This window comes from Globicephala melas, chromosome 12 (assembly GCF_963455315.2).
Source record: "Globicephala melas chromosome 12, mGloMel1.2, whole genome shotgun sequence".
NCBI lineage: Eukaryota > Metazoa > Chordata > Mammalia > Artiodactyla > Delphinidae > Globicephala > Globicephala melas.
In genome coordinates, this window is record NC_083325.1 from 78,989,385 (window position 1) to 79,005,988 (window position 16,604).

The 16,604-nt window shown below is 37.7% G+C and overlaps 1 protein-coding gene across 3 annotated transcripts in view; it reads left to right on the forward strand.

Annotated features, from left to right (window-relative positions):
* The window catches only part of NBAS (NBAS subunit of NRZ tethering complex), a 339,511-nt gene that overhangs the window by 86,789 nt on the left and 236,118 nt on the right, over positions 1-16,604 (forward strand). For all 3 annotated transcript variants that reach the window (XR_009566136.1, XM_030844571.3, XM_030844572.3), the window contains 4 exons: positions 3,215-3,352; positions 3,619-3,697; positions 7,048-7,152; positions 7,521-7,657. Coding sequence is in view for 2 of the 3 variants with exons in the window: in XM_030844571.3 (XP_030700431.2) it covers positions 3,215-3,352; positions 3,619-3,697; positions 7,048-7,152; positions 7,521-7,657 (459 nt within the window). In the remaining variant the exon portion in view is untranslated. The remainder of the gene's footprint in view (positions 1-3,214; positions 3,353-3,618; positions 3,698-7,047; positions 7,153-7,520; positions 7,658-16,604) is intronic.

Sequence of the window (16,604 nt, forward strand, 5' to 3'; positions counted from 1 at the left end):
GAACTGCTTTTGCTGCATCCCATAGGTTTTGGATTGTCGTGTTTTCATTGTCATTTGTCTCTAGGTATTTTGGGATTTCCTCTTGATTTCTTCAATGATCTCTTGATTATTTAGTAACGTATTGTTTAGCCTCCATGTGTTTGTGTTTACGTTTTTTTCCCTGTAATTGATTTCTAATCTCATAGCATTGTGGTAGGAAAGGATGCTTGATATAATTTCAGTTTTCTTAAATTTACTGAGGCTTGATCTGTGACCCAAGAGGTGATCTATCCTGGAGAATGTTCTGTGTGCACTTGAGAAGAAAGTGTAATCTGCTCTTTTTGGATGGAATGTTGTATAAATATCAATTAAATCTATCTGGTCTGTTGTGTCATTTAAAGGTTGTGTTTCCTTATTAATTTTCTGTTTGGAAGATCTGTCCATTGGTGTAAGTGAGGTGTTAAAGTCCCCCACTATTACTGAGTTACTGTTGATTTCCTCTTTTAGAGCTGTTAGCAGTTGCCTTATGTATTGAGGTGCTCGTGTGTTAGGTGCATATATATTTATAATTGTTATATCTTCTTCTTGGATTGATCCCTTGATCATTATGTAGTGTCCTTCTTTGTCTCTTGTAATAGTCTTTATTTTAAAGTCTATTTTATCTGATATGAGTATTGCTACTCCAGCTTTCTTTTGATTTCCATTTGCATGGAATATCTTTTTCCATCCCCTCACTTTCAGTCTGTATGTGTCCCTATGCCTGAAGTGGGTCTCTTGTAGACAGCATATATATGGGTCTTGTTTTTGTATCCATTCAGCCAGTCTGTGTCTTTTGGTTGGAGCATTTCATCCATTCACATTTAAGGTAATTATCGATAAGTATGTTCCTATTACCATTTTCTTAATTGTTATGGGTTTGTTTTTGTAGGTCCTTTTCTTCTCTTGTGTTTCCCACTTAGCGAAGTTCCTTCAGCATTTGTTGTAGAGCTGATTTGGGGGTGCTGGTGCTGTTATCTTTTGCTTGTCTGTAGAGCTTTTGATTTCTCCATCAAACCTGAATGAGATCCTTGCCAGGTAGAGTAATCTTGGTTGTAGGTTCTTCCCTTTCATCAATTTAAATATGTCATGCCACTCCCTTCTGGCTTGTAGAGTTTCTGCTGAGAAGTCAGCTGTTAACCTTATTGGAGTTCCCTTGTATGTTATTTGTCGTTTTTCCCTTGCTGCTTTCAATAATTTTTCTTTGTCTTTAATTTTTGCCAGTTTGATTACTATGTGTCTCGGCATGTTTCTTCTTGGGTTTATCCTGTATGGGACTCTGCCCTTCCTGGACTTGGGTGGCTGTTTCCTTTCCCATGTTAGGGAAGTTTTCGACTATAATCTCTTCAAATATTTTCTCGTGTCCTTTCTCTCTCTCTTCTCCTTCTGGGACCCCTATAATATGATTGTTGTTGCGTTTAATGTTGTCCCAGAGGTCTCTTAGACTGTCTTCATTTCTTTTCATTCTTTTTTCTTTATTCTGTTCCTCAGCAGTGAATCCCACCATTCTGTCTTCCAGCTCACTTATCCGTTCTTCTGCCTCAGTTATTCTGCTGTTGATTCCTTCTAGTGTAGTTTTCATTTCAGTTATTGTATTGTTCATCTCTGTTTGTTTGTTCTTTAATTCTTCTAGGTCTTTGTTAAACATTTCTTTCATCTTCTCAATCTTTGCCTCCATTCTTTTTCCTAGGTCCTAGATTATCTTCACTATCATTATTCTGAATTCTTTTTCTGGAAGGTTGCCTATCTCCACTTCATCTAGTTGTTTTTCTAGGGTTTTATTTTGTTCCTTCATCTGGTACATAGACCTCTGCTTTTTCATCTTGTCTATCTTTCTGTGAATGTGGTTTTGTTCCACAGGCTGCAGGATTGTAGTTCTTCTTGCTTCTGCTGTCTGCCCTCTGGTGGATGAGGCTATCTAAGAGGCTTGTGCAAGTTTCCTGATGGGAGGGACCAGTGGTGGGTAGAGCCGGGTGTTGCTCTGGTGGGCAGAGCTCAGTAAAACTTTAATCTGCTTGTCTGCTGATGGGTTGGGCTGGGTTCCCTCCCTGTTGGTTGTTTGGCCTGAGGCGACCCAGCACTGGAGCCTTCCCAGGCTCTTTGGTGGTGCTAATGGCGGACTCTGGGAGGGCTCACTCTAAGGAGTACTTCCCAGAACTTCTGCTGCCAGTGTCCTTGTCCTCATGGTGAGACACAGCCACCCCCTGCCTCTGCAGGAGACCCTCCAATACTAGCAGGTAGGTCTGGTTCAGTCTCTTACGGGGTCACTGCTCCTTCCCCTGGGTCCTGATGCGCACACTACTTTGTGTGTGCCCTCTAAGAGTGGAGTCTCTGTTTCCCCCAGTCCTGTTGAAGTCCTGCAATCAAATCCGGCTAGCCTTCAAAGTCTGATTCTCTAGGAATTCCCCCTCCTATTGCCAGACCCCCAGGGTGGGAAGCCTGACCCTGGGAGGGGCTCAGAACCTTCACTCCAGTGGGTGGAGTTGTGTGGTATAATTGTTCTCCAGTTTGTGAGTCACCCACCCAGTGGTCTTGGGATTTGATTTTATTGTGATTGTGCCCCTCCTACCATCTCATTGTGGCTTCTCCTTTGTCTTTGGATGTGGGGTTTTTGGTGAGTTCCAGTGTCTTTCTGTTGATGATCGTTCAGCAGTTTGTTGTGATTCCGGTGCTCTCACAAGAGGGAATCACCTCATAAACTTTTAAGCACCCTACAAATGTCAGTTAATAACAGTAATAAAGTTATTTGAGAAGAGCTGCTGTTCATCAAACATTTGGAACTTTTGGGGGGATATAAATGTGATAGTGTATTTGATAAGTAATTTAAATGAGACTGACATTCATTACCATTTTAAAACCTTAAATAGAAGTGATTCACATTGTAAACTCTGGGCAACGTTTTCTTCATAGGCTGTTTCACATTGGGTGACTATAACCTCCCATGTTTTCGTAAGCAGTTTTCATTTTCTTGATATTCAGAGTTTCTACATGTGATGATTACTGATGACTTTTTGCCCATCCTATGGACATAAATGAAAGAATCGCTTTGCTTATAATAAATAGCAAAAGCTTTCTTTCAAATAATTGCTTGTTTCTGTTTCTGCAGAAACCAATGTAATAAAATCAAAGTAGGAGAAGGTACTTCACTATATGAAATTTAAAAAAATACACAGATTTGGGTTTTCTTTTTTTCTCACAGATTTACACTACTTGGTGAAATGGACATTGACGGTGTCTCCTACGAGGAGCTTTCCCCACCTGATGAAGAGCCTGCCGAGAAGAAAAAGAAGGAGCTCAGGAAGAGACAAGAACTACTTAAATTAGTGAACTTTTCAAAGTAAATGATTTATTACTGTTCATTTGTAATTTCTTACCTAGTAATACCTAGTAATCTAAGTGTGTTCTTTACTAGTGACAATTGCTGTACATTATTTTGGCAAGTTAAATCAAATGCATTTAGTATTGTTTTACCCTTGTGCTTTTGTGTACTGTTCCATGAATTTGAGGCTTAATACAATATTGATCATTTTTATTCTATTTTAGATCTTAGAGAAATGTGCTTGTAGGTAAATATAAGTGGCCTAATACAGTTGTTCAAAACAGGTTAACACTGGAACAAAAGGAACTTTGCCGTTGTAGACTGAAATTATTAACCTACTTAGATCGACTCGCAACATATGAGGTAAGGAGTAGTTTTTGTTTGTTTGTTTGTTTGTTTGTTTTATTTTTGCGGTACACAGGCCTCTCACTGTTGCGGCCTCTCCTGCTGCAGAGGACAGGCTCCAGACGTGCAGGCTCAGCGGCCATGACTCACGGCCCAGCCTCTCCGTGGCATGTGGGATCTTCCCGGACCGGGGCACGAACGTGCATCCCCTGCGTCGGCAGGCGGACTCTGAACCACTGCGCCACCAGGGAAGCCCAGGAGTAGTTTTAATCAAACCAATTATGTTCACTTGGTCTGTCATTATAAATGCTAAGGCTGCCTTCATATCTGATATTCTTGGTCTTTAGAACTATTTATGTGGGAAAAGTTCATTTTGTATAGAAGCAGGTTCTCTTATACATCAGTTTTGGTAAAATTTAGAGGTTCATGAAAGGCCAGAAGTTGCTTTGTTCGTCTAGGGAGTAGAAATGCGTTAGCCATCTCAGAATCTGTGTTTCCTAGGTTTATGGTCCTTTTCATTTACTTTTATTTTACATTTAAACTTCAGGTTATGGCATATAGCCGTCTATAGTACCAAATTCAGTATACACTGGGTTTTAATAATCCTAATATGACTATTTCTGACTTGTTTAATTTTAATGATTTATTAGTGGTTTGAATTTAGTTGGTTAAACTTTGATCCTAATTATGGCCAGAGTTAGTCACTTGAACTTAAAGCATACTTCAAAATTGTTTCTTCGGGACCACAAACACAAATATCCCATGTTGGGCATTTCAGTAGCACTCTGTACCATGAGATTTAGGTATCGTTAAAGGCGTGAGAAGCATTTCATAAAATAGACACAGTTTAGATTGCTTTTTCACATGACCCTCATAGCTTACATTACCCAGGATTTAGTATAAATTTCCCGCCTTTGAAATTTGACATCATTTGCAGTTTACTTCCTCCATCTCTCTCGGCCTCCCTTCTGTGGTCACACCGTGGCTTTTGGTATTGGCGCATAGTAGGGACTCAGTAAACATCACTTCCTATGTGTTTCCCTTTACCTGTTCTTATTGCTTGTTTGTCTTCCCTACTAGATTTTGAGCTACTTGGAGAGCAGGGAAGCTGTATTATTGTTCATTGTATCACCACTGCCTATCACAGTGCCCCTTGCACATTATTGACACCTAATAAATATCTGATTAAAGAATGAATGGTTCATCTGATAACGTGATGCCTGTCCCCATAGTAATGGAGGTACTTAGTACTTGTGATGCCTGCAGGCAAATAAAAGCATTTGATTCTCCAGCTGTTAATACAATAGAATGTTTTCAAACAGAATACTAGTGACGAAAGAGGACTGTTTCTCTGGTTATTAGTAAACATGGTAATTAGTATATCACTTCATACAAACAAGCTATAAAACATTCCTAATAGTTTTATCTGTAGTACAACTAGTTTGACTGTTGGATGGTCATATTATTTTAAAGCATATCCTTTTATTGTGTCCGAGTTCTGTGATATTGATGTAATATATAAAAGCATATTGTGAATTACTGATGTTGGTACAGATATAGTTTATTATTTTTTATACTTAGCTTTAGTTTCACTGATGAGATCTTACAAAGAAAAAGTTCCATAAAATATTCAGAGTTTCATGTTCCAGTTAATTTTATTTTATTATTTTTTAGTTATTGAATTGCTATTTCCTATTTGACAGTAGTAAGTGCATTTATTATTACATGGTAATAGTGAAATTTAAAGTATTTGTTGAGCCCACTAAAGTGGAATTAAGTTAAGCTTTTGAAAAGTACGTGAAGTTCATGAACTTGGCCGTTAAAACTTAGAAACGATGTTTTGATACAGTGACTAACCAGCTAGATAGTGGTAGAGATAGGCATTGCATTTTAATCATAGGGCATGGCTTATTTTATTAATTCTGTGATAAATTAGATAAAAATGGATTTATTTAAATTTTACACAAATTCCTACTGTATGCCAAATATTATGCCAGTGATGGTGGTAGAGAGATGAACAAGGAATAGTCCTTGTGGAGTCCTCATTATATGGGCAATAAGTGATGATAATGAAGATATGAAGAATTGATGAGGGGGCATAATGGAGCAAAACATTAAATTTTTCCTGGGGATGTCCAAGAAGACTATGTAGGAAGTGATATTTCAACTAGTCCTTAAAAAAAGGGAGGCTGACTTAGGGGTCTCTAGGACTACTGTGCGGGGGGGCGGGCTGCAAGCATAGAAGCTCCATAAGGGTAAGGGTCTTGTCTTGTTTGCTGCAGTATCACCAGAGCTCTGAACGAGACCTGGCTTGTTGAGCTCAGGAAATATTTGAAGAAATCAGTAGTTAAGAGATACCTTAAAAAATACCAACATATTTGTTGAGGACTTACTCTTTGCCAGCCAGTGTCTTAGGTACTTCATTCAGATTATTTCTTGACAGCCCTTTGAGGCAGGTATTGCTATCCTCTCAGTTTATGGATGTGAGGCTTAGAGAAGGTAAGTATTTTGTCTAAATAAATAGGAAGCAAGAGCCTCCTCTGAACATCCTCTTTCTTCCCTCTTTTCTATCTCAGTAAGTTAATGCAGTTAACAAATACTTACTGGCTATTTATTATGTGAAAGCCAGCATGCTAGGTGTCTGGGGTTCAGCATAAACACAAGAGAAATGAGCCTGAAGCCATCGCTGTGGTGGGGAGATGTACACTTGCCGTTGCCGTGGCTAACTCCTGTTTGTTCTTTATGTGTCAGCTTTGGCGGCCCTTCTGGGAGGCCCTCCCTGTCCTCCCAGGACTAGTTTTAGCACCTTCCTATGTGTTTCCCTTTACCTGTTCTTATTGCTTGTTCGTCTTCCCTACTAGATTTTGAGCTACTTGGAGAGCAGGGAAGCTGTATTATTGTTCATTGTATAACCACTGCCTATCACAGTGCCCCTTGCACATTATTGACACCTTGATAATAAATATCTGATTAAAGAATGAATGGTTCAATCTGCAATTTACATAGATCATTCCAGCAGCAGTAAAGTTAATCTAAAGTTCTCACACAGATGTGACAGGTGCCCATAGTACATAGCCATGTGTAACTGTCGTTTATTCGTTTTTACCAGGTGGTGGATTTTGCTTGTCCTACTGTAATTGTACTGCCTATTTCATTTACTTCTGGATTTTTTTTCAATTAACAGCATTTATAAATATAGCCATTTTCCAAATAAAGACAAGAATACAGATGTAGTACTTTAGTTAACAGTTGAGAGTTTAATTAATTCAGGCCTTATTTATTTAGGTAGGCAGAGTTGTAATGGTTTTTAATATTTTCTTGTCACCCATATTTAAAAGCCTTTCCATTAAATCACTGTTTCCCCTCAGGAAATCCTCAGAGTGCCTCATGCATCTGAACAGAGATATGATGCTGAATTCTTTAAGAAGTTCAGAAATCAGAATATTGTTCTCTCAGCAAGAACTTATGCTCGGGTAATTTCTTTTTTGTAAATAAAACAATTATGGTTATTAACACTTTCTAAGTCTTTGAGCCATGCAGTTAATGTTATTGCATGCCTATATCATTACATTTCCTTTCTGTGTTGTACTATATTAATAAATGTAGAGAAAATAGAATCATGTTAAAATTTTTTTATTCATTATTCTGAGTTCTAAAAATAATTTTTAGAGCATTAGGTTGAGAAAAGTGATACAGACCTGGAAAAATCAGGAATCTTTCAAAGCACTTCATATCAGAACTGCATAAAAAAGTTAATTTTAAGGTTTTGAATGTTGTCATACAAAATCACTCCTTTATTTCTAAGGTTCACGTTAGAAACTTGCCCTTGCCTTCTGTACAGGAAAGTAATGTACAAGCCCTAGAAATTCTGTTCACTTACCATGGATCTGACCTGCTTCCTCATCGCCTCGTGATTCTCTCCAATTTCCCAGAGACCACTTCTCCACATGAATATTCCGTTTTGCTCCCTGAAGCTTGGTATGTACTATGTTCACTGAATTTTACCTTTTTGCTAAGTAACAATTTTTGTTTCATGCTAAACATCTTAAATTTTAAAAATTTAAAATGTAAACAATTTAAACTTTTTTTTCTGATTATAAAATTATTTCTAACTTATTTTTACGTGATCCTGAGGCCAAACCAAAATATGTCTAGCATAATAGGATTACTGTAACGTACAGAATGTGAACTTTGCTTTTTTTTTTGAAAGTCTTCTGCTACTAAAAAAAAAAAAAGAAAAGAAAGTCTCCTAGCTTTATGGCTATGTACTCAATATATACTGTTTTATGGTTAAGAACAGTTTTTAGGATAACAGTGTCTGTTTGAATTAGTTGTATCTTTTAGAAATTGAAGTGTAGTTCTGACAATATTAGGTTGTAGGTCCAGGGAACCCAGGAATGTCTTGGGGATCCTGCTTTTCTCAACAACCTTTTCTCCTTATGAAATTCCAGAGGCACAAAGACAGATGGGAAATCAAAGTACCTCTTTCCCATTATACTAATGCTCCTTATCTCAGTTGAAGGCTTTTTGATAATTGGGTTGTGACATAGACTCTTAAGACCAGTGGGACCATTAAGACCCTGTTGTACCATCTGGTGGGCTTCCAAAGGCCAGAACATCACTTCCTGAGAATGAAGAAAAGAGAATATACATTTGACCCTTGAACAACACGGGTTCAAACTGTGCAGTTCCACTCACACATGGACTTTTTTCAGTAGTAAATACTGCAAAACGACATGGTCCTCAGTTGGCCGAATCTGAGGATGTGGAGCTGTGTGTACAGAGGATCCACGTGCATGGAGGGCTGACTATAAGTTATGTAGGGGTTTTTGACTGCATGGAGGGTTGACACCCTTATCCTCCCTGTTGTTCCAGATTCAGCTGTGTTTGCCTCAGTGTGTAGCCTGGAGATGGGCAGGTCATCAGCCCCAGGCCTGAATGCCACCTGGGAGTAGCATACCTTGCTTCTGTCTGACCCCATAGAGGCAGAAGGGAAGAATATGTCCATTTGTGAGACCTTTTATATCTGGTAAACTAGCCCACTAGTAAATGTGGCTCAGTCATTAATTGCATCCTTTCTGAATTTGTTTGCCCAGTCTTAAAAAGAGTTGAGAGTCCCTGTCTTGCTTACTCATGTTGCATACTTTTAGTAATAGGTGAATTGATCTGTATGAAATCTGCTTGTAAACTATAAAATACACTGTAAGGGATTATGACGGCTCTGACTGAAATCATTGTTACAGACTCTAGCTACTGGCAACTTACAGTGATATGGGAAGGGAACTGGGGATCATGTGGCTTCCTCATTCCTCCTCTGCACCTCCCCTGCATAGTTGTAGGCTTAGCTGTTGACGATAATGACCAGCATTTATACAGTAATTACTATGCATTTGGCACATACTTACATCCGGTCTCCCAACACTTTTGGTATTATCTCTGTTATTATAGAAAGCTGAGATTTACAGAGGCTTAATAGCATATTAAACTTTATGTAAGTGCAGCCAGGATTTGAACCTATTTTTATTTAGAGTTGTAAGTCAGTAAGCTCTAAAAATAGAAGTTATAAACTCCCTATTTTGCATTACTGTTAGTACTAAAATGTAATTCTTTGTTACGATAAAAGTGAGCAAAAAGAAAAAGCTTGGGATATACCTTTCAAGCAGTTTCTTTTAGATCTGAATACTGATAAGTAAATGCAGTCTATAAATATGTATTTATAAATATTTAACAATATAATTCATTTATTTTCTGCCTATTCACAAAATAGATCTAATCTGAATGGAAATGACCTTTTCTACTGTACATTGTTAGTATAGAGAAAAGGGCCACTGTCTTAACGTTTTTTCTAAAGGTAGTTTCTCCTTAGATTTGAACTCATTTATTTGCATTGTCTTCTGATGATTGCTTAGATAAACGTTTGATTTTAACCTGAAATTTCAGAATTGGTTTTTAGAATAGTTTTACAATGCCCAGTGCTATATGTTATCTTTGAAAGCCCTATCTATGGTTCCTTTATGGTGGCTGTCATAACTGATTTAAATGGCAGTAAATACTTTGGGTATATCATTGCAGCAGAGGGTAATTAGATGTTATTTCTAATCTTTCTTGTGGGATGTGTTGCTTAGACAAACTTGGAAAAGACTGATTTCTTGTGAGTTCTTAGGTTATAATCATTTTAAATATATTGAGAAAATATAGATTTATTTTTTTGTTAATCTTTGTTTCTCAAGAAAGTCTTTCACATTGATTATATTTTTGCTATAGTTAGAAAGACTGAGAAAGAACAATAGATTTTAATAGTAATGTCTTTTATGTGACTGCAAAGCGAAACCACAGTTATGTTTCGGGCATAGCCTCTTCTATGAGGTCTTCAGTAATTATTCCTTTCCCTATATTCTCATAATTCTTTGTTCATTCTTGCAGTATAGCACTTTTTATTTTGTATTATAGTCAGTCATTTTTATTACTGCCTTTCTCCCCCTTGTTCTCTTCTTTAATAAACACCCAGCCTTAAACTCACTAACTTCAAGATGGAGGCCATCTCTTCCTGAGTTTTGGATCCTCAGGGCCCGGGTGTTTGTGCGGTGGTTCTCTAAACTTGTTTGCTAACTGGATAAATTAGGTCCATTTTACGCCCATTTACAAAAGAGATGAAAAGATGTCCTGCAGGGATTGCAACAGAATATGCTTTCACTTATTAACAAGGGAGGTGTCCAGGTCATGTTTCTCCAAGGCTCCCACCGCCTTAAAGATTCAATTGCTATTTTAGCCCATAGGTGAAGCCTGTACTCTTCTACCCTATTCAAAGTTTCACTCTAATGGACGTGGAGATCCATAAGATACAATCGTAGGACTTATTTCCCTTTTTTAGGAAATATATTTTTTGAGTCTTGCTATTCATTTTCAAATCACTTGGAAACTTTGGGTCAGATGGACACAAAGTGTCTGATTGTTGGAATGTCAACAGCCCTCACTGTTTGACCGAGCCCCTTCTGCATGCCTGGCGCTATGGTAGGGGTCTTGAAATGAGTGAACACAGTTCCTCCTCAGCAGGAGTCATCAGGTATGGTTTACACAGGAACAGAAGTTCCTGCTTGCAGCATCATGCTTTCAAACTGAGGAAGAGGTGAGTTGAAATGACTCTAAATCTGCAGCCTTTTTTGCTTCCTCTCTTCTTCTCCTCAGTTACAGTGTTTGCCAGCTCCTGAAATGGTCTTGCCACTTCCTTGTTTACTGCCTCGGACAGCTGTAGAACTTTCTGTGCGCATGCCTTGTTTTTCTGTGAGTGTATACATTGCTCAGTGGTAGAGCCTGTATTTCATCCTGCTTTATCTTCTCTTCAGCCCGCCAGCTTGTAGTTTTCAAGTAATAATGACTTTTTAATGATCTGTTGAATTGATTAGAAACAAGTCACTAAGCTCTAAATGGACGCCTCCCAAAGGCAGAATGACCGCGTAGCTCCCCACTGCCTTCAGCTTGCTGTTGGGACACTCGGTACAGGGCCCTGCTCTCTCCACTCTGCCACTGGCAGTCTCATGAGCATGCCAGGCCTTCCCTCCCCGCCCCCTTAGGGCTTTTCAAGGTTAGTGTGCTCCCGCTGGCTGTGTCCTCCTGGATCTTCACATGACTTGTCTCCTCCCGTTTATCTATCTTCCTTGGCCATTCTATTTAGAATTTTACCCTCACTTTATTTTTATTTATTTATTTTTGAATTATCCGTTATAAATATAAAATTACCCATTTTATACACATCAGTGTCTACATGTCAATCCCAATCTCCCAATTCATCCACCCCGCCCCCCTCCCCGCTTTCCCACCTTGGCGTCTATACATTTGTTCTCTACATCTGTGTCTCTATTTCTGCCCTGCAAACCAGTTCATCTGTACCATTTTTCTAGGTTCCACATATATGTGTTAATATACGATATTTGTTTTTCTCTTTCTGACTTACTTCACTCTGTATGACAGTCTCTAGGTCCATCCACGTCTCTACAAATGACCCAATTTCGTTCCTTTTTATGGCTGAGTAATATTCCATTGTATATATGTACCATTTCTTCTTTATCCATTTGTCTGTCGATGGGCAAATTTAGGTTGCTTCCATGACCTGGCTGTTGTAAATAGTGCTGCAGTGAACATTGGGGTGCATGTGTCTTTTTGAATTATGTTTTTCTCTGGGAATGTGCCCAGTAGTGGGATTGCTGAGTCATATGGTAGTTCTATTTTTAGTTTTTAAAGGAACCTCCATACTGTTCTCCATAGTGGCTGTATCAATTTACATTCCCACCAACAGTGCAAGAGGGTTCCTTTTTCTCCACACCCTCTCCAGCATTTGTTGTTTGTAGATTTTCTGATGATGCCTATTCTAACTGCTGTGAGCTGATACCTCACTGTAGTTTTGATTTGCATTTCTCTAATAATTAGTGATGTTGAGCAGCTTTTCATGTGTTTGTTGGCCATCTGTATGTCTTCTTTGGAGAAATGCCTATTAAGGTCTTCTGCCCATTTTTGGATTGGGTTGTTTGTTTTTTAATATTGAGCTGCATGAGCTGTTTATATATTTTGGAGATTCTTTGTCCATTGATTCCTTTGCATATATTTCCTCCCATTTTGAGGGTTGTCTTTTCATCTTGTTTGTACTTTACTTTGCTTTGCAAAAGCTTTTAAGTTTCATTAGATCCCATTTGTTTATTTTTATTTCCATTACTCTAGGAGGTGGAACAAAAAAGATCTTGCTGTGATTTATGTTAAAGAGTGTTCTTCCTATGTTTTCCTCTAAGAGTTTGATAGTGTCTGGTCTTACATTTAGGTCTCTAATCCATTTTGAGTTTATTTTTGTGTATGGTGTTAGGAAGTGTTCTAATTTCATTCTTTTACATGTAGCTGTCCAGTTTTCCCAACACCACTTATTGAAGAGACTGTCTTTTCTCTCTTACCCTCACTTTAAATCCTCCTTTCCTGTTTTATTTTCTCCCTAGCTTAGGTCAGCCAAATAGTTGACCTTTCACCTACTCTGTTTTGAGATGCCAGTGGCAGAATGTTTACCTTGGCATTTTTTTTTTAACATCTTTATTGGAGTATAATTGCTTTACGATGGTGTGTTAGTTTCTGCTTTATAACAAAGTGAATCAGCTATACATATACATATATCTCCATATCTCCTCCCTCTTGCATCTCCCTCCCACCCTCCCTATCCCATCCATCTAGGTGGTCACAAAGCACCGAGCTGATCTCCCTGTGCTATGTGGCTGATTCCCACTAGCTATCTGTTTTACATTTGGTAGTGTATATATGTCTATGACATTCTCTCACTTTGTCCCAGCTTACCCTTCCCCCTCCCCGTGTCCTCAAGTCCATTCTCTACGTCTGCGTCTTTATTCCTGTGCTGCCACTAGGTTCTTCAGAACCATTCTTTTTTTTTAGATTCCATATATATGTGTGCCTTGGCTTTTAATGGAAGTTTGATTAACTATTTTAATTGAACCAAATTTTATGATTATGATTGCTGGGAAACTTTGGTTTGTGTTATTTTAGTGTTTTATATTGTCATTCTTAAATAATCGTATTTGACATTGATGAAATGTGACCAAGTTGTATAAAACTTTGAAATTATATTATCTGTCATAGGTGATACATCTTTTTGTTAGCTACCTATCTTTAGTTTGTCATTGCTGTAAAACGTTTACATTTTATATTCTATTTGACTCTTTTAGTTTTAAAGTACAAAAGTGACATTTCTTACCATCTTTGTTAACTTTGACAACTTGTGGTAATAGAGGGTTTTTTTTGGTGAAAGAAAGAGAACTATATTTTTTGACTTTTAGTATTTTTGATGCTTATAGCATGTTTTAGAAAGTTTATTTAGAGTTTTCATTTATGTCTTTTGTTTTATTAGAAAGCCTTTCCAGAGTGATGAAAGCAGGCTAGTTTAAAAGGTTGTATTCAGAACAGTTGTCTGTTGAAATAATATAGCAGAGGGATAAAAACATTGACTAGCTAGAGCCAAGTTGCCTAGATTTGTGATCTTGGACATGTTTTCTAACTGCACCTCAGTCTTCTCACCTGTAAAATGGGGATGATTATAGCACTTACTTCATAGCATTGTGAGAATGACCGAGTTAATGTATATAAAACACTGCGAATGGTGCTTGGCACCAAGTCATTGCTACTTAAGCATTAGGAATTATTATTAATGCAGAATCCCATGCTAAGGCTTTGGCCTTATATATGTTATATAATTATTATTTTAAACTTATTGGAATATTTTTATAGTTATGGAAAAGTTGCAAAGATAATACAGAAAGCTCCTGTACCCCCCTCGCCTAGCTTCCTCTTCCTTCTTACATAATCTTAGCACATTTGTCAAAACTAAGAAGTTACTGCTGGAATAGTCCTGCATATAACGTGACATATGCATTCCTAAAAATCACTGCACTATGCAAAATACTGCAGTGAGAACCACAGGGCTTATGGGGAGAATAGGGTTAGTGGAACAAAGTTAGGAATGTAGTAACAATCGTAGTATAGTTTTACATATATTAAATGATTAAGAAACACGTAAGTACTAAAATATGTCACTTTACCTTGACAAAGACCTGAAAAAGACTGCTTATGGAAGTGAGTGTTGGGAACAGTTGCAGTTTGTGTGTTATTGGGAAGTGGGGGAGGGGGGTGATTAGAATTCCAGTACAAAGTTGTAGCCCCAGATGTGGACTGGAGTGGCTCCTGATACATTCCGGGAACTGAGGCTGCTGCTGGATGTCTGGGGAGTGTGTGTGCATGCACACGTGAGCTGACATGGCTTGGTTCAGCTGAGCGCAGTTTTCTGCGTTCACCTAATGTTTCTTGTGGATGGAATTGGGCATCAGCAAATGTGAAATTTGTTATGCTGAAGTTGTTCCATAATATATTAATTTATTGGAATAAGTTTGCATTTTGAAAACATTGCAGAACTGACCATATGTTACTATTAACTAAACTACGTATTTATTTGGATTTAAGGAGTGTTTCTCCTAATATCCTTTTTCTGTTGCAGTATCTGATCTAGGCTACCACATTGCATTTAGACTTCATTTACTTTTAATATATGGAAATAAACTCTGTCATTCAGTATCTGTCACTCATGAAGTTCTTTGACACATATATTTATTACTAGACAGTGAAAATTGATCCTAATATCTATATTCCTGGATCGCCTCCAGAATTGGCAAGGAAAGATTGAATTACATTTAGCGTATTTTGGTGTATTGCAATATTTAAAGCATTTTATAGTATAAGTAGCAAACCTCTGTTGATGGAAATAGAGTATCCAGAGCACCTCATTCTTTTCATCATCCTTGAAAAACTGTTTCTATAGTAACTTGGCAGTTTGTTTCCTTGTGAATATCTAAGTTTAGATTATTTGATGATTGAAATTTTGACTGTGAAAAGCGTGCTATAATATACAGACGGGCTGTGCTTGTGTGAACTATGAAAGTGTGTCTTAGACGTTTCCATTTTCTTTTCTGAGTTGGCGATTATTTGTATTATTTGCTGACTGACTTCTGACCATTCACTACCTTTAGTTCCACAGTAATTTATGTGACATATCATTAAGGCTGAAAATAAGAAGTGGCTGAGTGAAAACTTTTAAGTCACCAGTTGTTTAAATAGAATATGATGTCAACCTAATATTAGGTCTGTTTATAGTCGTTTCATATTCTCATACCTAGTCTCATATTCAGAAAGTGCTATTATCCTAGAGTGTAAAAAGCACTTACCCCGCCTTCATTTAGAAAAACCTTGCAAAACAGTCTGATAAATTGTGTGACAAGCCAACCAGCAGAAGTTTCCTGCCTGTGACTCGCAGACCCAGGCACTCTTTGTACTGTGCATACTTTAACTCGTGTGTTTGTCCCTGGTATTTTATTCCCTTGCTAACCCTACATCATTTCTGCTTTTCTCAGACCTTTGTCCCTTTGGTGCCTCTCTACCCACCTTGATAATGCAACAGAAAATCCAGGGTCCCCAAGAATTTTCCCATTTTCATTTTTCATTGGGTAAATAAGCTTTGCATCCTTTTCTCCTCATTGATAAGTCTTTGTCATTCCCCCAAAACTAGAAGGCCTTTGGGTGACAAATTTGGAGGATATTTTTGTTTTTAGAGGCTGCTAGTATCCCGTGGCACGTTTTGTTTTGTTTTGTTTTGTTTTTTTATGACCAGACTAACATTATCTCACAATCAGGTGCTATGAATATACTGGTGAATGCAATGATGGTTAATGACTGTTGGATGAACGAATGGTAGTTATGTGAAGAAATTTGTAAAACACAAGGGGTCGATGTAGCAAAGTAAATAAAATGGACTCAGAAGCATTCTTTCTGAAACAATCTATAAAGGAAACCTGTCTGACTTTTCCTACTGAAAGTAAGGTAATATACTAGTTGCGGTCTACAGTCGTCTTCAGAGTGAATATATATATATCTTTAGTGTATTTCTGGATCATATCTTTGGCGTTGTATATTTTTGACTCTGTGTTAAGCATAGGGACCATTTGGACCATTTGGCCTTGATATACTTTTTATTTTATTAAAAATTTTTTTTTAATTGTAAAATACATAAAAATTTACCATCTTAACCATTTTTCAGTGTGCAGTTCAGTAGTGTTAAGTACATTCACATTGTTGTGCACTCAATTTCCAGAACCCTTTTTATGTTGGGAAACAAACTCTGTACCTATTCAATAACAACTCCCCATTTTTCTTTCACCCCAGCCCCTGACAACCACCATTTTCCTTTTCGTTTTATGAATTTCACTATACAGTATTTGTCTTTTTGTGTCTGGCATAATGTCCTCCAGGCATAATATGCTTTTAGTAAAATTAATATCACAAATAAGATTTAGAGTGGCTGGCCACCTGTGGGCCATGTTTCTGTTTATGCTGC